General features: G+C 47.2%; 1 protein-coding gene across 2 annotated transcripts in view; it reads right to left on the bottom strand.

Moving 5' to 3' along the window:
• The window catches only part of GRM7 (glutamate metabotropic receptor 7), a gene marked incomplete at both ends in the record, with an annotated part of 242,321 nt that extends 219,094 nt beyond the window's left edge, over nt 1-23,227 (bottom strand). Inside the window, one exon of one of the 2 annotated variants that reach the window (XM_080350516.1) lies at nt 22,703-23,227. In XM_080350516.1, coding sequence (XP_080206642.1) covers nt 22,703-23,212 — 510 coding nt within the window. The remainder of the gene's footprint in view (nt 1-22,702) is intronic. The other variant, XM_080350517.1, reaches the window with a different exon arrangement.
• Between the last annotated feature and the right edge of the window lie 761 nt (nt 23,228-23,988).

The raw sequence follows: 23,988 nt of genomic DNA, 5'->3' as shown, positions 1-23,988 counted from the left end.
ACGGACAGCAGCAATAAATTTTGTCAAGATTATGAATGACACCTCCATTGGTAGACAGCACTGCTGTAAGCTGTGTCTATAGGTTATGGTATAGCTGCTGTGCGCCCCGGAGCGGGCAGTGGCGGTTTGCATAGGCTGAAAGGTCCAAGCCAGGATGTGCACCCGGCCTTGCTCCAGGGAAAGCAGAATTTCTGATCTGGGTATCTGTAAAACTGGATTAAATACTGCTTAGTCATTTTCAAAAGCAATGGGAGAAATGACCCAGAAATCAGTTGGAAAACATTCCATGTATTCATCATCGCTTCTGCACAGTGAAACCGGCACCAGGAAAGGCAAAGAAAATTAATGTCTCCCTCCTTTGTTCTCCTTCACTTCTTAACATGAGCTCCTTGCACATTTTAAGGCGTTAGCACCGTTTTGCAAAGCTTAGAAACAAGCACACATACATCAGCAGTTCCTCTGCTGTGGTCTGGAAGTCAGTAAAACTATCTGGGGCTTGCCCATATGGCAACAATTCAAATATTAATTCTGTCAATTCAGAAATAAAACCACCTCGATTCAGCCTTTCGTATCAACACTTACTCACTATAAGGCTGAAGTAGGATTAATCCGCTTCCAGTGTGAATTAAAGCAAACCAAACTACAGCCAGTCCTGCAGGAGGTTTGCACACAGAGCTAATGCAGCTTGAACAACCTGAACCAGAATTAATTCATCCCCTTGGGCCTGAATGTGCCTTTAGTCTGAGCCCATCCCCGCGCCAAAGGGCAGATAAACCCAAGAACATGCAACAGGGTAAGTTTAGATACCAATAAAGTTCACAAGACATATGTTTTTAATGTAACCACTCACAAGAAACTCAACCAAGACACCAACTCAGCAGGAAAAAACCAACATGGAATACCCAACTCATTTCATGTTAACATTTTTTCACTTGGTTTTATTTCCAGACAGAAAGACCCGGTAGGAGCATATTTAATCTGAACAGCATCTTGTGATGATTTATGATAATTGCTATTTAATGGGGTAGTTTCAGACCGGTGCAGTTAGATTCAAAACCCAAGAGATGCACAAACTCTTGCAGTTCTGTGTACATGAAGAAAAGCCTCTAGAAAACACTTCACCACATCTTCTTCAAAGGGAATAAACAGATACCCTTAAAAGACAGCATTTTAGTGATCTTTCCTGATTGCAATGGACTGATGGGAAGAAAGGGTGGAGTGAAAAAGGAAAAGAAAAAAAGAGATAAAAGTATGTGTGTTGGGCACCAAGGATGGAGAGGACACGCGGGAAGGCGGTGAACATACCTGAGCACAAAAACTGGGAGAGAATAAGCGATGCAAGTTGTATAATGGGTAAGCTCATTTGCACACCCCAGCATGGGAAGCACAGTGCTGAGTAAGCCTCATCATCACAGGAACCTGAGAACTAAACGAAGCCAGGAACACTGAAATTGGATCCTTAACGTTCTTCTCCTTTCGAGCAAGAGAAATCAGTAAATCAGATGCTCCAGGAACTCCAAGCCTGGGAGCCCATTCAAGTCCATTCCCCTCTGCAGAATAACCCCCCGAGCAGGAGCTTCTCGGGCTCTACGGCACCTTTCTCATTAGAGCTGCACCCTGGCCTCATTAGCTTAATTATGTGTAAGATTTCATCCTACCATTACCTGTAAGCCATGACTTTTCTGCTCCATGTCTTTTACTTAATACACCCCTTTCATTAAAGCCCTTTACTCCTGTATTCAGCTACTTGTTTCTCAGCCCCCAGCATCTCAGGCAGATATCAGCATTCCAAAAGCATCATTAATCCTCCTCCCCTCGGTTCTCCAAAATTCAGTTACATAACATCCTCAGACACACTCTGCGCCTTTTTAGCAATCATTTCCCTGCTCTCTCCAAGATTACAGGTTTAAGTTAGGAACAAAATAAGAAGCCAGCCTAGCAGGTGGTCCTCAGAGGTTTTGTTGTTTCAGCAGGAACAGCTGAATCCGGGTGTGTTCCTACGCACACATGATATACACAAGATAGCACACAGCTGATTTAATTTGCTGTCGTTTCCCCAAATTTTCCAAATTCATCTCTAAATCCAGCTTGAATTCAGCATCCATCTCCCCCTCCAGCATCTCCCCAGAGCCTCTGGCCCAGGGACCAGCCTGGTGGGACAACCGGCCAGCCCAGTGGCAGGAGGTGACACTCCCAGCTTGTCACCTCCTCCCCAAGGAGCATGGACTCCCCACCACATATGGAACTTCAATTATCTTAGGTTTTTAAGAATCTCCTATTTGTTTTTCCCACTGTTTTAAAATAGAGCTTAGAGTTCAGTAGCCACACCTTCCAGTGCCAACCAAAAGCCAACTCAAGGTACGTTTCTTTGCTGTGCAGAGGGTCCAGAGCAGCGACCATAAGGGTTGGCTCCTTTCTTCAGGAAAAAGGATTTTACTGTAGGTTTTGCTTCTTATTTTCCCCTTCTGCATGTAAAGAACACCTCACTCCTTCGTATTGCATAACGACAAGCCTTTCCCATCTCACCAGCCTCTAACAAGGCTGGTTATTTAAAACACTTTTCACCATATCCCTTTGATTTGTACATTAGTATTCACCAGGCAGGGAAAGAAAAAATAGGACAAAAATAGGATTTGCTCTAATGCGTTCTCATCTTCTTGTTTATTTCTTATCATTTCCACCTTGTGTAACTATGTAGGTCACACAGACCAAATTAATTTCAGTGCATCTGTCCTAACACCAGTAACATGTAGGTTAAGTTGCAGCGATGCTGGGCTCTCTGCGTGGGAATATGGCTGCGTTAGCTCCCTGAACCGGAATAAGTTTGACCCATTTATTAAACTTCAGTTTTACAGCCAACATTGCATAATCCACTTATAACCGTACACCTGATCTCGTCAAAATTCTCTTGATGCTGCTAATTCCAGACCCCTCAGATAATGCAGAAGACAAAGTGCAACAGCTGGGAGGGAAAATCCCAGCCAGGGAGGTGGTAAAATGTGCTGGTCCCACAGCCTCCCAGGGAAATCTGCCCTTGTGGGTGACACCGATGAGCGATAATTAGGAGATATTTACTGCTGATGGCAACGGGATCTACCAGGGCAGCGCCTGTTCACCCACAGTCTTTGAAAGCTGCCAGTTCAGTGCAAACCCAGCTCCTGATGGTTGACACCAATACCAAGTCCACTTCCTACATTACTAAATACATATATATATATATAGGGAAACAGTAACCGCATACCATTTCTCAAGCTAACACAAGTGCTTTTCAACAAAATTTGAATCAAACTCACTTTGCAGACAGAAAAACCCCCAAACATTAAAGCCTCTTTCTTCCCTGGCTGCTGCTCGCATGTGCAAGAAACCATCTGCTTTTATTATTCCCCGCTGTACAAGCAGCTCCAAAGGCTCAAGGAGAACAAACCATGCTGAAAAACATTTCCCTACGTGCCATTGGAAACATTGCTGATCTTCTGGGCACAGCACCCACCGGCCAGACCCAAATTCACCGGAGAGAGCCGGAGCCGTCAGCCCTGTTTACCTCTTCCCACCGAGCCGGCTGGAAATTCATTCGTGTCACACACAATTCATTTCTATTTTTCCTCAATGAGGGCAGATTTAGCTGAATTATTGCATCATTTGCACAAAACAAAGATATTATTATGAAAGGCAGCTTTGAAGGAGAAAGGCTTTCTGTGCATGAGTGAGAAATTCACGGCCTGACAGAACTCCGAATTCAATGGCCTCCCTGTGGGGAAAAACTCAATGCATCATTTTTGATCAATTGCACTTTCAAGTCATTTTCTTATTTATGGGTGACTGAGAAGACACTTGAGCTAGCAAAATAATTCATGTTTGTTTGCATAGACAAACTCAAATTTAATAATGCAGGCTTTTTTAAAATAAACAAAGTCGTGCATTACAAAAAATGCATTTAAAGTCATTCTTTGTAGAAAACTCACAGCATGAACTCCAAAGTGCTCCTTTCCTTCCTTTTAGGTGAAAACCTTCTCTAAGGTACATGTGAGACACTTCACACTCCACTAAAAAAAGAACCAGTACCCGAATTTCCGTTGCAAGTCAGATTTCTCCTACAAGCTTAGATTCATTAATGCCAAATTTTCCATTCAGTTCTGGAGGCCCAGGAGAAGGTTCCAGCAAAGTTCCCCATCCCAGTGCAGTGCTGACTACTGCGCTGGATAAAAGTTCCTTCCACCCATCCAAGGGGCTGCTTAACACATGGATTTGTGGGGTTTCAGGGGACAGAAGGGGACAGACAGGAATTACTGGGGTGAAATTCAAGTCTCAGGTGCTTCATAGCAAGAGAGGAACCTTCTTTAGCAACTTCCAGTACTGGCAGCATCAAGAAGAAAGTTAAAGAGCCCTTTTCACTAAGATTAGCTCCTGATATTCCTTTACAAAAACATATCCTCTAAACACAGCACCTTACAGCATCCAAATTTTCAGCTTGCAACAACAATTACCCCAAGCCAGTTTAAATATGCACTCACCAAAAGAGACTATGTTCTTTCCTCCACGCAGCTCAACCTCCTACTGCCCCTCTCCCCACAGCTCCTCTCATTTACCACCTACTAATTGATCCCACCTGTGTCACCCTAATTATCTCGTTCCACACCTGCTCCGCCCTTGCACACGCTGTTACTTCCCTGAGGCATTAATGGTTTTTCTCCCCCCTTACATTATTTTCTTTTCTAAAGAGAATAGCATTATCTCCCCCTATATTGATAGTTTGATCCTTTAAGTTTTATATACAGCAACAAGTGCTTAAGGACTCTCCTTTTCACCTGTTGTTAATATTAACTACCTGGCTTACTGTCAACAGTTCACCTGATGATAAGGAATCTCAACAACACACAGTAGAGCTGTCCCAGCCCTCTAAAGGGAAGGTTCCTCTGGCCTTTGAGATGATGCTCGGAGCAGCGTGGAGGGTACCAAGGACAACAGGGTGTGAACACGAGGTTCTTAGGGACGTGCTTTAGTGCCACAGTGAGGTTATGGTTGGACTCGATAATGTTGATCATTTTTCCCACCAGAACGATTGTATGATTCTATAACATCAAGCCCTAGAAGCAAGGAAGAAGGCACAGAAGTTGTGTCCCGTGGAGAACACTCCCTTCCACCCCATTGTTTGGATGGGGAAGGGTGATTTTTGTGGTCATGGGGACTCAGGTTATGGAAGTTGACTGCACAGATTGCCTCAAACCATCAGAAGTGATTCAATCTGTACTGTTTCTCCATTTTCCATCTGCAAGAGGGAGATAAAGCATCTTTCCTCCAATCCCTTTGTTGGTTTTTTTCTGCTTAGATGGTAAATTCTTTTGAGCAGGGACTGCCTTATTGTGTCTTTGAAGGATGGGTTTGGTTAAGGGTCTTTCAAGTCAATGATAAACCCCCCAAACAACCTCACTCACAGCAAAATAAACCAACTGGCACCAAGCCGGAATTCTGCCTGTTCTTAAGAGTGACCCGCACTCAGGTGCTTTTGTTTCCATTCCCTACCGCCTTAGAAATGGCTTTAAGGATTATTTTTGAGCTTTCTTATGACTTTAAATAAAAAACAACTCATGACAATGATTAAATCATTTATAATCATATATATAGTTTTTATATTTCGTGTGTGTCCTGAGTTTAATTTTGCACCAAAATGCTCTTAGGGGATTTGTGTAGTTATTTTAATAGTCCTAATTTTAAATCTATTTAAATATATTTATGCACCTTTAGACCAAACTCATTCAAGCATTTATACTACAGTAATGAATTGTATGACAGCAACATATACACAGAAAGAAACCCTCTCCTTTTGTAGAGCGTATATTAGCACCAATTTATAAATTCAATAGTGCAGTTCATTGGCATGCATAGACTCAAGGGACCTTTGTTAAACTAGGACATTTCACAATAACTATTTGAGAAGATGCACATTGAGAAAGTCTTTCCTATTTTAATGTTGGGAAATTAGAAATATTATAATGAATTTTTCGCATCTTTCATCAAAGTCTTTGAAAAAGGTCGGTATCTAAACTTGCTATTTTAAAGTGCCGGCTGCAATTTGCCTTTCTGTGGTAATTACAAGGAAAGTTCCCAGAGCGTAACACCAAAACAATCCCAGAGGATTGTTCCTGATTGTCTTCTTCCTATTTGTCAACAAATGTCAGCATCCGAAAGAAAAAATGATGCATTTCGTAGCCATAGTGAGTATGATGGTCACAGTAAAGATTATATAAAGTATTTACATTTTGTGCTTTCTCTGAACTGTTAGCTCCCCAAAGTCTGGAGTGGCCTTAATATGCTCAAATGAATATTTTTGTAAATTTTCAAATTATTCCTCCTTTTTGTTTTTCCTTTTTTTTCTTGACAAGGCTATTTCAAATGTATGTGCTGAACTTGACCCACATTTCCAAAGGTTACACTGCGCTGCCTCTGCTTTTCTCGCTGCCGCGACTCCTGGCTGCAGGAGCTCGCTCACATCCCGGCTTTTCATCTCTTTATTGCTTATTCAGCTTCCATCCCAGCCCCAAGAAGTCGGGAGCTGTTGCCATCCCAGGGATGTTTGATGGCTCTGAATAACACCGACTTGATGCAGAACAATAATTAGCATCCCGGCTCCAGTGCAGCGATAGTTCCAGCTTTATGATGCTCCGGCCAAGCTGCTGGTGCAGAGCCCGGCTCTGGAGGTGGCGCAAACTGGTGATGGTACCAGTGAGCTGTGGGTGAGGATGCTCCGGTACCGGCAGAGCTGCCTGTATTCATTAACAGGGAAAAGCCAGAGGAAAATGGTCCATAATTATAATATTTGGCTCAAGTGACTGAGGTTTAGGAGAATGAGCAGTGCCAGTAAGAGCTGCCCAACGTGTCCTTGTTGGAACCATGAACAGGGTAGTGGGTCCCACCTGCTCTACCTGGGGAGCATCCCACTCCCCACCCAAAATGCAATATTCTGTACTCCTGCAGCTCCAGGTCTTTGTGAAGCTTCTCTTTCCACACCCCTCCCCAAAGGCTCCGTCCCTGCCAGCCCTGAGCGGCTGACGGTTTCTTCCCATTACCAACAAATAACAGTCCCTGACAAATAACCACCAGATATCCAATCTACATTTAAAAGCTGGGTTCAATCCTCCCTTATTACAGTTGCAAAACCCCTTGCTATCTAATTCAGATAAAGTAACAAAGCCAATGATTGTAACTAAATGCAGTTAACCTTAAAAAGTCACTTTTACAAACAGAGCAGGCTTATCTGGATTTAAATTTTAGTTCTTGTACAAAGACTTAAGAACAGGTTCCTCCCCATTATTCAATTTAACAATAATAATAAAAACCTCCCTGACAACTATAACAAAAAGACTCTGATAAAGCCTGAACCCTTTTTGATAATGAAACACACAATTTCCCTGTTTGAAGCATAATTCCCCAGAGAACATTTTAAAAAAGATATAGAAGAACTGTCATTTAAAGACCGTTAATGTAAAGAACTGCATACGGGAGCAGCCCGTGTGAAAAACAGACTTTCAGAAAAGCAAGAGAAAAACTAGTGGGTGGGAGCGACTAGACAACTTAAATGCAGTGTCTCATTAGGGCAATTACAGGAGTCAATAAAAACTGGCATAGCTGAAGAAGATTCATGAGGCTGCTCGGTTTAATTTTCATTTAATCCAGAGACAGAGAGGCCAACTCCAGCCAGGAGGCACCTCAGCACAGTCCTGTGGTGCAGGTGGCTTAACCACATTGCTAACTACTTTTTCTCTTGCCATCTAAGCATCACCTTTGGTTGGATCATGCCAACTACTCACCATCGCATTTTGAAATAAGTCTATAATCACGTATCTATAATGTACTTTAAACAACATTAATGAAGAGAAGATAAACTGGCATAAAAGAAGCAGGAACACGCATTAATTAAGGTTAGTCCTCCTCTTACTCAATTCAAGTCTTAATCTTCCAAGGTTTCTCATCAATACCTTATCATCTTAATGCCAGAGGGGAATTAATGCACTGAGAGAATGTCAACTCTTTGAAGAGGATCAAGCGCTTGGGATGCCAAAATCACCAGCCAAAGCACTGGATTAGTGAATTAAACATGAGAAAGTCAAAAAGTGCAAAAGCATCAACGTGATGGGTCCCCGTGGCCCCACGGCGCGGTCGCTGCTGGGACGCCAGCACACATGAATTAGCTTTACATTCTCTATTTCAAACACCGCACAAGTACCATTTTTCACTATAGAAGATTTTAATCAAATTTCAACCACTTTTTGTACTAGGGAGCATTTTTAAGTTGAAGAGCACAAGACATTTTTAATATGTCTGTATTCACTTGTCAAAGTGCCGAAATCTACTGAATTAAAATTTTAAAACTGCCTATAATTGATTTTTTTTCATGTTTAGGTTCTTTCTATCCTAGAAAAGTCTTGAGAAACATCCTGAGCACCTCAGAGCTTACCTAGAGCTTTGCCATTTTACTGCCATTGCAATTGTATTCACACGACTTCTCAACAATCCCAGCTCCTCTGGCCACAAGTTACTGTGAATATCTATAGTCCCTTTAAAATAATTGTGTTAAAACTTCATAATGTCTTTGAGTTTTGAGCCTTTTGGGCAGGCTTATGTCTGCGAGGTTTTTTAAAATATATCTGAAGCTTTAAGTGCTTTTTCTGCCTGGATAGGGGCTCTTATTTTTATGAAAGTCTGAAGAGCGTGATCACATCTTGAAGAAGCGTATGATCCCATTTCTACTCTTACCCAGACAGCTCCACTTGTTGCTTTGTTGCTCCACCAGGAGCCGCCAATGCCCTTGGTTGGACACATCACCAGCAGAGCTGTGATCGCTGCTCCCCACAATAACGTTCTTGTCACCAAGGTGTGAATTGAAAAACTCATCTGGAGATACATGATAAAGTGCAAGGGGGGAATCAAGTAATTAACATGAGAAGTTCATTTTAACACAAATTAAAAAATACTATAATATATTGGCCTCTTCTTAGGATCCATCGCAGCAACGCCCAAAATCTCAGCGGGCTGGATTTTCACAGTGCTTAGTGCTCGGCAGGTCAAACTGAGCTGGTCCTACCAGAGCTCCGGTACCAACCACCTGCATTTTCGAAGCTCCAAAAGCCAGGTTTTGCTTCTGCCACTCCAGGGATAAGGTTTCTTACACAGAAGTTACAGAGATCATTGATTCCCTTTGTGCTGCCAAGAAAAAGGCGCTGATCCTCTCACAGGCTGGCGTTAAGACTCACACAACTCCATGTCCACCCAGATCCACTTTGGTTCACACCCAAAGCTACTTTAGGCCAAGTTTCAGCCAGTGCAGAAACCAGATTTCACCACAATCCTTTCCATCTGCCGTTACGTCAAAGCTGTTAATGGTACCAGCACATCCACCTGACCAAACTCAGTAATGGTAATACTGCCTAATGGCCAACATGCGTACATGTATTTCAATCCTTCTCCAAATCAACTGGGACTCTCAAGCAACGACAAGTTGTTGAAAAGTCAGCAATCCTGGCAGTTAGAGATTAAACCTTGTTAAAAGTAGATAGGATTTTGTTTTGCACGAGAAGACACTTCACTTTACTAGTCTGTTAGCCTATAGGCGAGGTTTCTCTCTTTTCAAAACTGTGGAAGATGACGTTGAGTTGGTTATTTATGGGTAGATTTTGTGTTCATCTGTGAAACTAAATGAGCAAAAACCTGGGATAATGGCAATCCGTAATCCCGCTGACCAGCCGCTCCAGCCAAAAAGCCGGGTGTTTATGCACTGCCTTTACAACCTCTTTTGTATTTTTAATATGATACTGGCAATCAGAAGCCCCGATTGAGCTCAAAGCCTCGCTGGACGGCTTTCCAGACCCGCGTCCTCAGGACCGTCCTCATGGTGAAGGGTTTGTACCCTGCACACAAATTCTGTTGAGCTACACCCTGGTTTCTGTGACAGGGTGGATTTCACAGGTCCAAACCAAACAAACAATGTCTTCTAAATATTTGTCTTATATCGGTGACACCTGAAATTGAGCTGAGCTGTGTGCCCTTCACAAAGAAACTGAAGTGCTTTGTGGCTTTTGCATCTGGTGATGGATTGAAGTCTAACTGTACATACTACACATTGCCAGCCGTTAAGGAAAATGGTTGTACCATGTTTGCTTAATTAATGTGAGCGCTGGGACAGGGATGGGGGGGGGGAAAAAGACCTGGAGAGAAAACGTTTTTTTCTTCCTTTTTTTGCTGTTCTGACAATAAATTTGTCAAGTTTGAGAGGTGCCGAGGCTCACAGCAAGTACTCATCTGCGACACTCCGCAGCCAGGTCATGTGCTACTTTTGGGTATCAGATATTATCTAATCTGGGCCCGACAGAGTTCATACAAGGCAGGTTTCTCCAAAGCAATCCAGCCCTCCAGAGCGGCCGTGGGGTTGCTACACCCAGCCTGGACCCCGCAGCCACACCAGAACAAGTTCAAGTCTGAGGGAGTTCTTTGTCCAAATTACAACCAAAAATACATTTGATAAGGGGAGACAGATGAGAGCGGTAACTTTGCTGCCTCCTGCAGCTCCCGGTCTCCATCCCCAGCATTAGCGCCAATTCCCTGTCTGAGTGCTCTGTACCTGCGAGTCCATTTTCTCCCTGGTTTCTGTTTTTAAAATTGCTGCAGCTTATGAGAGTGTTTTGTTCGGTGCAGTGACAGGCTGCCATTTAGCCGAATATGCCCCTTCCCTGCGGTAAGTATCCCGGGCAACTCACTGAGCACATGAGCTTTCCAAAGGGATTTGTGGTGGTCACTGCGTCCTGTGTCATCTACTGTCCCCGTGTCACCAGGGGAGCACCACGGACCATGGCAAAACACACGGGAGGGAGCAGCATCCCTATGGAACCCACCGGTCAACCAAAGGCAACGTGGATTTAGTCAACGCAAACTAAGAAACGGAGCCTGCAAATGTGGACCATGGCAAAGGGATCACCCAAAGGGGCTGAGGGATTCACCGAAACCTTAATGCTCACCACTGAAACACTCCCCAAAGGGATACCACCGGTTACAACCAGAATGTCTTATGAAGTTTTACAGTCATAATCAATATAATGACTTGGTTTTCAGACACAGGCTGGGATAAAACGAAAATGGGAGGAACTGGAAATGTACTTTATTTCCACTTAGCAGCTTTGACAACCCCCAGGGGGCATTTTCTACCCTACCCAAGGTCATTTTGTAGCCCAACCGCTGCTACAGCCCAAACTCCATCTCACCCCCCACTGAGAAACTCTGAGGATATAGTAACTATATGTCAGGATATAGTAACTATATGGGTAGTAACTATATGTCAGTAACTATATAACTGCAAGGGTATAACGCCAAGTTTAAAACTGAGATGCAAAGCAGCACAAACCTCAGTGCAATTTTATTTCATTAACCAACTGGCGTTTTTAATTTGTCTTCATGGAGCACATTAAAAAAACAAAACCCTCAGTCAACAAATATGACAAAAAGATTCATGAACAATACGCAGTTCAATTGAGAAAGATTATTGTGTTTTCTCCTCACTGTGTGTTTAAACTAGACCTCATTATTTTTGTTATTTTTTAATGTGTGCTGTATTTATTGCCATTTAGGTGATAAGATTTACCATGCTCTACGAAAGCAGTAGGAAAGACAAAAAGAATGATCTGCTAATTTTGCTGGCTCAATGATACCTTTATAATGGCACACGAAAGGAAAACTTCATTTCATGAACCCAATAGCATCTTATCTCAAATTCGCCCTGGAGATTGGGATCAGCCGTCAGACCAATTCCCCAGGCTGCTCGGGGCTGAGGAGGAACCGCAGCGGGGGAAGAGGGAGACACACACAGTTATTGCTCAAAAACTCAATTTAAAACAGTAGCGAAAGGCAAACCAAAGCAATCTGTATAAACAAACCATTGCATAGAAATGAATATAATGATTTGCCGCACAGAGGTATCACAAATCAGATGGTTTGCCCTGTGGAACAGTTCATATTTTTGATGAACCGATACAACTTCTTTCAGAGTTTCGCCCATGAATGATGTGTCCTGCTGCTGCCACATCTGGGTGTTTGCAAACATGCAAACGTGCCCTGGGGCCCATCAGAGGGTCCCCAACCTGCCCCAAATGCGGCGTTTTCCCTGGGGCTGAGCAGAGCTTAGAGCCATGAGCAGCTGCTGGTTAATATAAGCAGGAAAGAGCCATTATATATTTAAATATCAAGTGTATATTATAATATGAAGCATAGATGTATACTCAGAAACAAGTATGAGCTTTATTTCACATACGTGCATTCATCACAGATGCAGCCATGACGCACATTTGAATAACCAGCCATTATTTCCCTAACAGATGGATTTCTTCGAGCAGCAGCAGCTTTGCTTGAATCGAGCAGGACACGGCCTAGGAGACTTATTGGCCTCGCTCCTCAGCGCTTTTGTGCTCAGGGGTATTTATTTTCTTCTGAAAAGCAAGAAGATTCTTCCTGAGAGAATAAGCACAGGGTTTGGGGGCTTTTTTAATAACAATTTGATTCTCTAGCAGAATACATTTATCACAGGTGAGAAAAACTCTCATTTGTGATTGCTTTCATTTCTTCATGGATGTAATGCCTTCACAGTTTATCATATCACCAAAATATATATATATATATTTTCCTCAAGCTGGAAATTGCCTTTCAATGGGCTTGGGCACCTCTGCAGCCTGCGCAGCATCCGCCCGCTGTCCCATCCAGATGTGGCACAGATTTCTGCAGCTGTCCTGGCATCGTCCATAACGCTCCAAGAAGTCAAGTCACTTCTGGGTTTGCACAGCTCCAGCTCAGCTAACGGAGTGCAAACGAGCTGTAAGTCCCCAAGGGCTGATGCCATCGTGGCTGCTGCAGGCAGATGAGAAATTAATTCTTCTGTGTCAACTTCCAGCATGGCATACATACTGTTCACAAATCACTTCATCTAGGGCACTAACGCTCCGCTATGGGAAACCTGTTCAAGCGCTGGAACAGGCGTGGAGTTGCCACAGACGTGCTGGGGAATCAAGGCACCCAAATATCACAATAGCCTTTCCTAATTTTGAAAATCCTTTGCTGTAGTAAAGGTATAAACACCTTATCAAGATAATTTCCTTTACATCACTAATACTCTGAGATTTTCTGTACTGCTGTTGGATATAAAAACTACAAAACCCCAAAAAGTCAGTTAACTAATTTTTATTGTCAATATCACGCCTGTGCATTCAAGTCCCGCTGCAAAATTACCTTCTTCAAAAATCACTAGAACATCTCTATTAGTGCTGGATTTCATTTCTATTATCATAACAACTTCCAGACAAATCTGAGTTGACAGTTTCCCTGCGTCTTTTGATTGATTCCTGCCATTTTTTTATTAAATAGGATTTGGCCTTGATCCTGCCTGTTATGACTCCACCTTGATGGGCTGAGCACAGGAACCGGTTCTGGGCACGTTGTCTGTCCCAGCACTGGTAAAGCTGCTGGTTTTGCTGTCCGGCCTCTCATGGCAACAGGGCAAATTACTCACTTCCAGCCGTCCATTAGATTAATTTGCATCTTATTGTTTCACACTCATCTCTGATGTGTTGCCCGCAGACACGACCGCGCTGAGGGCAGCTCAGCACACCCGATGCCCCAAAGGTCACAGAACTGGGGAACCTACCCGGTTCCAAAGGGAATAAAGAGATATTAATAGAAAAGAAAGGCACAGGCTGGTGTACGGGTAAAAGCTGCCAGAGCTCCGCTGCCATCCATCAGCAGCGAACTTGACCCCGGCCATACAGAAACACTTCTTAAAATTGTGGGGTTCAATTAGGTTGCCTTTGATTTTTATTTTTATGCTTTTTTAGCATGGAATGTAAGTACTGAGATAGTCAGGATACACTGCCACAACTCCCGATGAGCATTAGCGACCTATCAAACATTGAGCTCATCCTGGAAACAAGAGAAGATCTTTGTTTTACTTTTGAATTAGAAAGTATACGGTTGTACCCTCCCTGTTTAAACTAAGTGTGCTGGGATTGCTCTTATATTGCTGGGATTAGACATTAGCAGCCTCTGCATCGTGGCTGAAAACAAAAACATGGACCAAGCTTCGCAAATTGTGTTTCTCAAGCAGAAGTACTTGGAATGCAGCAAACACGCGGCTCTCCCAGAATTAAGGGCCATATTCATAAGGAAAAGGGAACTTGCCACCAGTCGGTCTGGTCAGGCTTTCTTTGGAAAAGAACTTGAATAACTTGCCTGATGCCAACCCTGCACAGATGTAAATTCCTCCACGTGCTGCAATACGTCTGCAAAGCAACTGCACTCAGTTTGCACTGTGCACAAAAATACCATGCATATAATTATGAGGCTGAATGTAATGACATTGAAACAAATCTCCATTCTGATGAATGCCTAATTACTGTTATTAAAATATTTATGAATAATAAATTTATTAGAAAATCTTCTGCACATAAGCTTGCAGAATGCTTTGCTCTACACAACTTCTAAAATGGTAGCAGAGGAACCAAACCTGCAAGGCACCGAAAGCATCTCCATCTGAGACAACGGAGGCACAAAGGGCTCCTGAGCTCCTCAGCCCTCTGTCCTCTCCATCCAAGATTCTTGATAGAGACAACCGGGATTTTATTACTGTCTTCATTTGAAAAAAATTCAGTGTTTTAAACGAGGGCTATTGTGAAAGCAAATTTCTTGTGGGATTTTTGTTCGTTTTCTAGCACAGGTGGCATAGACTGGAAATGCATCACAAGGACAAGACAATTTAAAATAACCACTAGTGCCCATCCAGACCATTGGGACTTCAGGCTAACATCTTGAGCCTGAATCAGAGAAAGGGAGTTTCACAAGTCCCAGCTGAGTGCACGTTAATCTTGCAGATAAATCTCCCCCACTGAAGCATTCAAACCCTCTACTCTTTGTACCTCATTTCCCGCACAGAAGGGAGAGCAGAAGTCTTGCTTTAGGAAGAGAACTATTGCATCTCGTGTTGCACTTAAGCCTCATAGCCTGCTGTGAAAGTACAGTCAAAACAAAAGCAGGAAGATTTCCAGCAAAGAGGCTAAAAGCTGGCTATTAAGAGGAAAAGAAATAGCCTTTCATGGAGGTTGTAGAATATTCTTGAGAAAAGTTTATAAAATAACTTAGGCAGGTATTTGCTAGGACCAGACTGGCTATGCAGGTCCCATCCCAGACAGGTGGCTCACTGGAAGGATGGAGAAGTGGGAGGAGTTGGCGACAGGACCCTCACTGAAAATGAGAGGGGAACACCTGAGGGACCAGAGCGGGATGGTTCCAGAACAAAGTGATGCTTGAAAGTCTCCAGGTGAATCAGCCGGATCCCGTCCACCTACATGCACCAACATGTTCACAGACGTTAAGCAGAACCATCATCAGAATGAAATCTTGCAACTTAAGACTGGTCCTAACTGCCCCTCTCTCCCCAACAGGTCAGGCTACCCTTTGAACAAAACCAGAGCTGTTTGATGTGCCCTACACGTGAAAAGATGTCACCTGTGCCACGCCAGGCAGTGCAGGACCTTGGGAAGACAAGGGCTTCCCAAATGACACAGCAAAAGCGTCGCTTATCACAATAAAGACTAAATTAGAGAGATGCTGGGCAGCACTGCTGGAGTTATGGTTTCTCTGGAAATATAACACAACTTGACAAATTTTGCCAACTGGAGGCACTTGTCCCTGGAGCAGGCGCGACGTCCAGAGGTGAAGGTCCCACCACCATTTGGAGTCTCTTCCCCATGTAGTACAGCTGCATGGCAGCTCCATGGTCTGCAGGTCATAGAATTGCAGAATCACATTGTTTGAGTTGAAGGGACCTTCCCAGCTCCCCCAGTGCCCCCCTTGCCATGAGCAGGGACATCTGCACCAGCTCAGGGTGCTCAGAGCCCCGTCCAGCCTGGCCTGGGATGTCTCCAGGGATGGTTCAGCCACCACCTCTCTGGCCAACCTGGGCCAGGCTCTCACCACCCTCAGGGACAACAATCCCTTCCTCATGTCTCACCTGACAACAGGTATGAGAGTCACTCCAGCGGGACAAACCCCTGGTGACCATGCACGAGTGACCGGTGGCCTGGGACAGGGCTGCCACACTGTAGTGGTCCATATCAGGGCCCTGCTTTAGTCTCTGCTAAATTGGTGATGCTTCTCTACTGCCTGGAGCTTTATAGGACCTTGGGAATCATCCGGAATGAGAAAGGATTTAGAAATACTTGTTTTTCTTAAAATTTCTCTCTGCCTGGATACCCACTCCACCACACTAATGACCTCACTATATTGAATTCCATGCTCTCCAAACAGCCTTAATTACATGCTTCGTATCTTCCAATATTATGATAAAATTCATCATAGTCCTGTGTCTGAGACAGTCAGCATTGTCACTCATTGAGATTAATTTGAATACCACTATAAATAGAAATAACAACATCTGATATTGTGATGCAGAGTATTGCGTTGGATGGTTTTAATGCCTCCAAGCAAAACTCATTTAATAGAATGAAATACAGAATATAGCACATATAGTTTTACAGTATTAGTGTTATGAGTTTCAAAACCAGATCAATATTTCTTTCATAAAAATTAGCGCCTCAAAATGATCCCTCCATTTGTCATTCCAAAGAGGTCACCTTCTTCCATTTCAAAGAGTAAACTGGGAATCGCACTCTTTGCAGTCCCTTCTACCCAAAGTCTACAGAGAGACACTTGAAAATGGATTAAGAGCCGAGATTATCGCTAATACTGAATTTTGCCCTGTCAAGAAAATGAATTTGACTTCCAACCCACCATGTCCATAGCACCTCCAGCCTTCCCTTAGGAGCTTCATGTGGAAACATGAACTCTTGAGGCAGAGATTCTCCTTTGCTTTTGATTTATACCAGCAAAATAAGACTCCGCATCTACTAAATGGAGCCCAATATTTCCACAGCAATAGAGCAGAACGGCACGGCTCAGCCTGTTGACGTGTATTAGGTGCGTCAGTAACAAGGACAAATATTTAGAGACTGATGAAAACGAAAGCTTGCTGAGAAACACAAAAGCCATTTTTGGAAAAGAATTAAAGTTACTGCTTCCGGCTTTCAGTTTTTTGTTCAATTCTCTTTATGAGTCTAACTGGAAAAGTGTATCTGAAATACGTTTTATATAACGAAACATTACTCCACTTCCTACAACCAGTGTTGTCTCATTAAAAGAAGAAAACGCAATAAGCTGGTAATGAATCAAAAAAATATTAACATCTAGAGAAAAATGTTGCTGGAGTGTGTTAGTTTTCTTCCCAAAATCAGCAATAACCCAAGTCCCCCCCGTGGCAGGTACATTGCAGTCAATTAAATTGGCCATTTCCTACTACCTCCTTAAGCCGAGTTCAGCAGGAGGGGCTCAACACCAGGCTTTGGCTCCGCACCCAGAACCTACAGGTGGAACCTTTGGGCCTAAATCCCGGATTCCTGCCGGAAACTTCAACAAGAGAGAGAGAGGGAAGAACAATCAGTTTGCAAAGGCTTTTGCTGCAGAGTGAAGGAATTATCGACACTGTTTGAAACGCCCTGCAAGTCTAATAACACCTCCAATAATGTTCTTGCGAGAACTTAGTAAAACTGCACGTTTTACTAGATGCCGTAGAGCTTTAAGAAAGAAACACTCTAGAACCTACACAATCAAACATCCTCGGTCTCTTGCAGCATTCTCAGCCACCCTCCTGCCTTCAGACTGCTGGCTGCACTTTGGCAAGGACAGATCTTTGCTTCCGTTGCTATTCATACACTGGCCAAATCTTCCAGTGATGCCGTGAAGTTTTGCCCTCGGATGAGCAGCACAAAATTAATTAAAAGCCACACACTTAAGAAGAAGAATCTCTTGCAATGATGGGATCACACGTTCTGCAAAGTGATTCTCGTACAACCCTGATTCCTGAGCCGCGTCCCATGGACCACAGCGGCTGCAGCGCCCGCACCGCGGCGGCCCCGGCAGCCACAGCCCGGCGATGCTTTGGCAGAGGAGCATCCTCGCTCCGAGCCCTGGCACACACACACTTCTCTAAGAAACAAAGCGGCATCCAACCCCGGGCTGCGCTGCTAAGCTCCCTCCTTTGCAAAGAACCGCATCTCCACCGGCTTCAATGTGTCTCGAGCAGAAGGCAGGATTGCAACTTTCATCTTGCTCATTTAGTAGGAAGGTGCCCGCGGATGGAAATGCAGCCAAGAGCCCCCAAGGGATATGCGGAAAATTTCAATTTACACTCCCAATCTCATTGTAGTCTTTTATCCCACGCTGGTTTCTCAAGAGTCCCCTGAAGGGGCTGGGTAACACACCCCTGTGGGCCACAAGAACCATCACTGGGAAAAGCAAAGAGAAATTCAGGCTGGAGAGAACGATTGTTGACTGACTATTTGAAATTACATCCACTGAGGACAAAAACCTGAAGCAGTAATTAGTTCATTATTAAAGCTTGTAATGAGAAGTCTGTAGTTCTAAGGGAGCCCAAAAATTAGTTTTCTAGTATAAAAAAAGAAATCAGTATGCTAATATTCCCCATATTGCATGGTTCTACTCCCAGAAAATATGAAGCAGATGAAACATTTGGCAATTTTTTTTTTTCAGCTTAGTTATTGAATTTCATGGCATTAAATTTGTAAGGAAAGCTAAGACACTGTGAAGTAACAATATATTTTACAATGCAAAACTAGCAGCCTCAAAACATATTGCCTTCAACTCCCGATGCATTTGGAAACAGCCTTCCAAATTGTTTTGGGTTTATTTTTAGAACAGATATTTAATTTACAATCGGCATACTATTTATCGGCACGCTCAAATAGAATTGTGCTTTGAAAAAGTCTCTCTATTTGACATACTTGAATATTTATGCATTCCCATCTCCATGGTCCACCACACACAGTATCGCCCCTTGTGCTGCGCTACCGCAACAGAGCTGGGGGCGCTGGCAGCACCTCCGTGCCCACCGCCCCGTCCACAGAACCACCCAATGTTTAGTGTCCAGGACAGGGAGGGGACACAACCCCTGGGGAACAGCTCTGGTCTGCACAGGGACATTGCCAGCGGGTTTATCCCCCATTAACCCCTGCCAGGCACTCGCATCCTTCTGCTGGAGAGGACGAAGTTAAATAATGGAGATGCACAAATAAACTATTCGGCCAGCGGCACCCCCAGCTCAACCCCTTCCAAGGTGAGAGCTCGTCTGCCTCGGCTTCCCAAGGGACTTGAACACCCAGCTCTGCTCCGGGCTCAGCTGTGGGTCTGACCTGCTCCTCAGGATGGACCTTGGCATGATCCTGAACATGTTAACTGGAGGAACTCAGGGAAGGTCCCACATGAAGTTCACAGCAGTGACAGGCACTGAACTCGGGTGCAAAGCCTCCCCCTTCCTCTAAAGCCCGCGCTTCTGCAGGGCAGTTGCACCTCTCATTAGTTGTCATTTTGGAAGAGAAATCCTCACGTACTTGGCGCTGGGAGACACCCTGCCCTCATTGGCAATTCCTGTGCCCACCTCCAAGGCATCAGCGCGTCCTGGGTGACTCAGAGCGATGACCCACTGGGCTGTGGCTGAGCCTCAGCAGCCCCGACAGCTTCGCTCCAGCAGCAGCAGCACGTCAGTCAAAGGCACCGCCAGGGCTACGGCTTCGCTTTGCTCCAGCAGCACCTGGGACTCGGTGTCATCCCCACAGCCCCAGGGAAAACCCTCACCCCGACTAATCCCATCATCTTCTATCCAAGGTGCGATGCTGGGATAAATGGGGACGGAGACAGAGGCAGGGGAGGGACTTTTCCTAAAGCCCCAGTCTAATGTAGATCCTTCACATAATTTTTTTTACTTCTACAAAACTTGACGCAATAACTACATGGATGAGCTCCAACCAGAGGACCTCAGTGCTGTTTTCCCCCGCTGATCCACCTGTTGGCATCAGCTAAAGATGGTCCCAAACCTCTCTGCTAGATTGGGGACAGACAGGTGAGCTGCATGGACAGATATTGTAGCTTCATATCCAGAGAGGAAGGTGAACAGCTTAACTTTTACCCCTCCTGGAGAGAAAGCCCCTTGAGCATCAGTACTTGGCTGAGGAAACCCCACTGTGCCCTGTAGGGGTTATATCATAAATGTTTTCTCCCTGCGTCAAGGTAGAGTACAAATATTTCTCTTCCAAGATACTGTCAGAGAAATGTCAACACCAGTGAGATTTCTTCCCAGAGGCCTCCACAGATGGAAAGAGTTTTCATCTATGAGATGTTGGGGAAAAGCCAGTTTGGGCAGCAAAATGTGTACAAGAGCAAATGACCCACCTTTCAGCACTGCCGCGGTCAGTAAACCTGCAGTGGCCCAGGAGAAGCGAGCTCCTGCAGCAGCCCATGCGCTTCAGAAAGTATTGAGGTTAATAAGTTTTTTGTGGTTGGTTTTTTTCTTTCCAATAACTTACAGCTTCTCACCCACCTCCACACAACAGTACTTAGTTGCTTCATAGGTCCAATTCTCCTCCTCCTTCTTAAAATAGCCCTTTCTTTCTTATTTCTCTCTGGCTGGGACATGGTCTGAACTGTGTTTTGAAGGAGGAGAGGACAATAGGGAACAGTTTTGTTGCGTGAAAATCTGCCTAAAGAAGGGAGAACCAAACTGTAAAGTACATGGTTCAGTAAAATCCCTCTCAGTACGTACCAGTTCCTGCTTTCTGGATTATTTGGTTGAAAGGCAATTTTGAACAGATGCCTAGTCACAATACATTAAATTTTTTAGATTTATATAAATATGTCTACACGCAGAAACTGCCCAAATGTCTTATTTTCTGCAAACTCCGTTACGTAACATACCAAGGATTTTGCAGGTATTGTGGCATTTCACGAAAGGCTCCCAGTGCCCAGGATTTCCTCCTGAGCGAGATCTCGGTACAGAGTGCCCAGGATTTGCTCTTGAAGGCGGCTGGGGATGAAGCAGCCGGCTAATTTCAGCCGCTGGCTCCTCAAACCCACAGCGCCTGCTGAACCTGTACTTAGCACAACTTCACCGCTCGCATCCCTACCAGCTTCGCAGCTCCAGCTCAGGCAGGACATGAGATCATCTGCTTTGCAGCCCAGGAAGGGGTGTTTGTAATGCAAGAAGTCTCGAACAGAAACAAGTACAGCACACATAGCGATGCCAAGCTTGCTCACACACACGAGCCGGGCTGCTTGCTCGGAGGCAGCATTTCAGTACGAAGACCCGCATGTTAAACCCGCACAAATGGTTAGAGATTCAGTACATCGCTGAATCCAGCAGCAGTACAAGTTGCATTTTAATTTGCCAAGAGGGGGAGGTGAGCAAGAAAAACAAAACCAGATCCTTAATGTTCTTTCAGCAAAATAGACAGGACCGAGTCCGGCTGGGCAGTGCAAAGGGCAGTGGTGGGAGAAGGCGCTTCCCTCCATTTATCTTGCATGCGGTGGGGTATCTGGCACCAACGGCCAGATGGGAATAAGGAGTAACGACGACTGCTGGGTGGGTTTGCCATGAAAACCTCACGAGTTTCCAGCTGGGAAAAGCGGGGGATTTCTCCGCCCGCTGCACAAAAATAAAAATAAACCTCACCACCACCTTCCGCATGCGAAGGCGTAGGATAGGAAGCGAGAAAACTCCTCTGCTCACGATGCATCTGGTGGCGGTTCTGTCACTGCCACTGCACCCGCGATCGCTGCCGAGCAGCACTCGGTGTTCACTGCCGGACCGGCGGCTGCACCCAGCGCCCCGGGGGACACCCCCAGCCCCGGGGGACACCCCCAGCCCCGGGGGACGCTCTCTCCCGGACTCGGAAGAAGGGCAGGAGGATGTAGCCGGGGGCGGGGGGGACAGGTCTCCGTGCCCCAACAGGCAACGAGGCCGAGCCCCGGGGTGGGGGCAGCGGATCGGGCGGGCGCTGCAGCGTCTCCCCCGCACACACACGCACGGTTCTTCAATCCGCCGGCTCTGCTCATCCCTGGCCGCTTGCGGGAGCTGCCGGAGCCTCGGCCGGCGGCGCGGAGCGGCGCTCCCGGGCTGCAGCCGGAGCCCGGCCAAGCCGCCCCCAGCCCCCGGGACGGCCCCGCTCCCCTTCCCCGCCGCCCCCGTTCCAGCGCGGGGTGCGCTGGCTCCGCACCCTGCCGGATGGCAAAGGGAGCCCGAACCGAGCCGGCTCCAAAAAGTGGTCGGGTGGCTGGAGCTGCCCAGAGCAGCCCCGTCTCCGCCAAGAGCCGCCGGGCAGAGCCCCCCTGACCCTCCCCGGAGCCCCGGGACCGGGGCGGCTGCGGAGATTTCATGCGCGAAGCCCGTCCCGGCCGTGCCACCGCTGCCTTGCATCCGCGTCTCTGCCGAGCCATATTTCTCTCTAAAGCAAACCCATCTCAATCATCGCCTTCCCCCCCCGCCTCCCTTCACGGCTTGCTTCTTGCAAATGGGGCGATAAATCCAGAAAGTGCCATGCACGGTGGAGAAGGGAGACGGGGGAGGACGCTGCAACAGAGAGCGTGGCTGGGAGGGAAAACAGATGCTCCGGAGGGCAAGCAAACGAAGCACCTGAAGGGGCACAAACGGAGTTCCAAGCGGCGGGAGCCGCGGGCGCCTCCAGCGCCCGACCCCGGCGGGCAGAGCCCCGCGGCACAGCCCGGCCCGCCGGGAAGCGGCTCCGCCACCCGCCCGCCCGCCGCCGCGCAGCCCTACCTGGAAGAGCCGGAGGATGTTGGCCACCATAATGGACACCGAACTTCCCGACGCCCCGATCACTCCAACTACTTTTTCCGGCTTGACGAAGACGGGCGGCTCCCCGTTGGTGCACCTCACGTCGGAGGTGTCCTTCTGGATGAGAGCCTGGACGAAGGTGAGGGACTGCTCCAGCGCGTAGGTGTCTCGGGAGCAGGTGTCCAGGATGCGAGCGCCCAGCGTGACATTGGGCAGCAGGTCCGGGTCGCTGTTGATCTGGTCCAGGGCGTAGAGCATCGCCTCCAGCCTGTGGATGCCGTTCTCCTTTTTGATGTCCCCGCAGGGCACGCCCGGGGGGCCCTTGGCGTGGACGGGGAAAAGGCCGCCCAGGGTGATGTCCCCCTCCAGCCGGATGGAGTGGGGCGCGTACATCTCCTGGCCCTGGGCCGCCTCGGAGAGCAGGAACTCCAGCAGGCAGCAGGGCAACTTCAGCAGAGTCAGGAGCCGCAGGAGCCTGCCCAGGCGGACCATGGTGCTGCCGCCGCCCGGGCGCTGCCCCGCGCTCCCCAGCGCCTTCATGCAGCCCGGAGGGGCCGGGCCGGCGGGGCGGGATGGGCCGGGAGGGGGGGAGGTTCGGCCGCTCCCGCCCGCCCTGGCCGCGGCTCCTCCGCCGCGCTCCGCGGCAGCACGGCACTGGGGAGCCGCGCCGCGCCGCTACCGCTTTAAATGGTGGCCGGTCCTCTCCGCCTCCCGCCCCCTCCGCCGCCCCGCCCGCCGCCGCTGCGCAGGATGCGGCCGCACCGCCCGAGCCCGGGCTGGGGATGGAGCGGAGCGGGGTGGCGGCGGCCGCTCTACCGGCTCGGCCTCGGTGGGGATGGGGGAGGCTACAGGTGGTGCAGGGGGTGGCCGGACCGCCGGGGAAGGGGAGAACCGGGGCGGCCGCGCTCCCCGGGGCCCGATCCGGAGCGCAGCGGCCCGGGTGTCGCCGTCGGAGCCGGGCGCGGGGTGCGCGGCTGCACCCACCAAAGGCGCCTCCGTTTGGGGTCGCCCGCTCAGCCCCGCTGGAGCATCCTCCTCCCTTCCTCCCCCTCTTCCCTTCCCTCCTCTTCCTCCCCCGGCGCCGGCCCGGGCAGGCAGCGCGCCCCCAGGCAGCAGGGCCCGGCGGTGCCGGGGGGGACGGGACACGGCGGGGGTGCTGGGGACAACAGCGGGGTCCGGCCGGCCACCCCCTCCCTGCAGGAGCATCCCAGCAAAGCGACTGCATCAACACCAGCAATCCGGCTTTTGCCGTCGCCAAGGGACCCTCC

Source organism: Nesoenas mayeri, assembly GCF_963082525.1.
Source record: "Nesoenas mayeri genome assembly, chromosome: 10".
NCBI classification, from domain to species: Eukaryota; Metazoa; Chordata; class Aves; order Columbiformes; family Columbidae; genus Nesoenas; species Nesoenas mayeri.
This window is presented reverse-complemented; position numbering and strand designations above follow the sequence as displayed.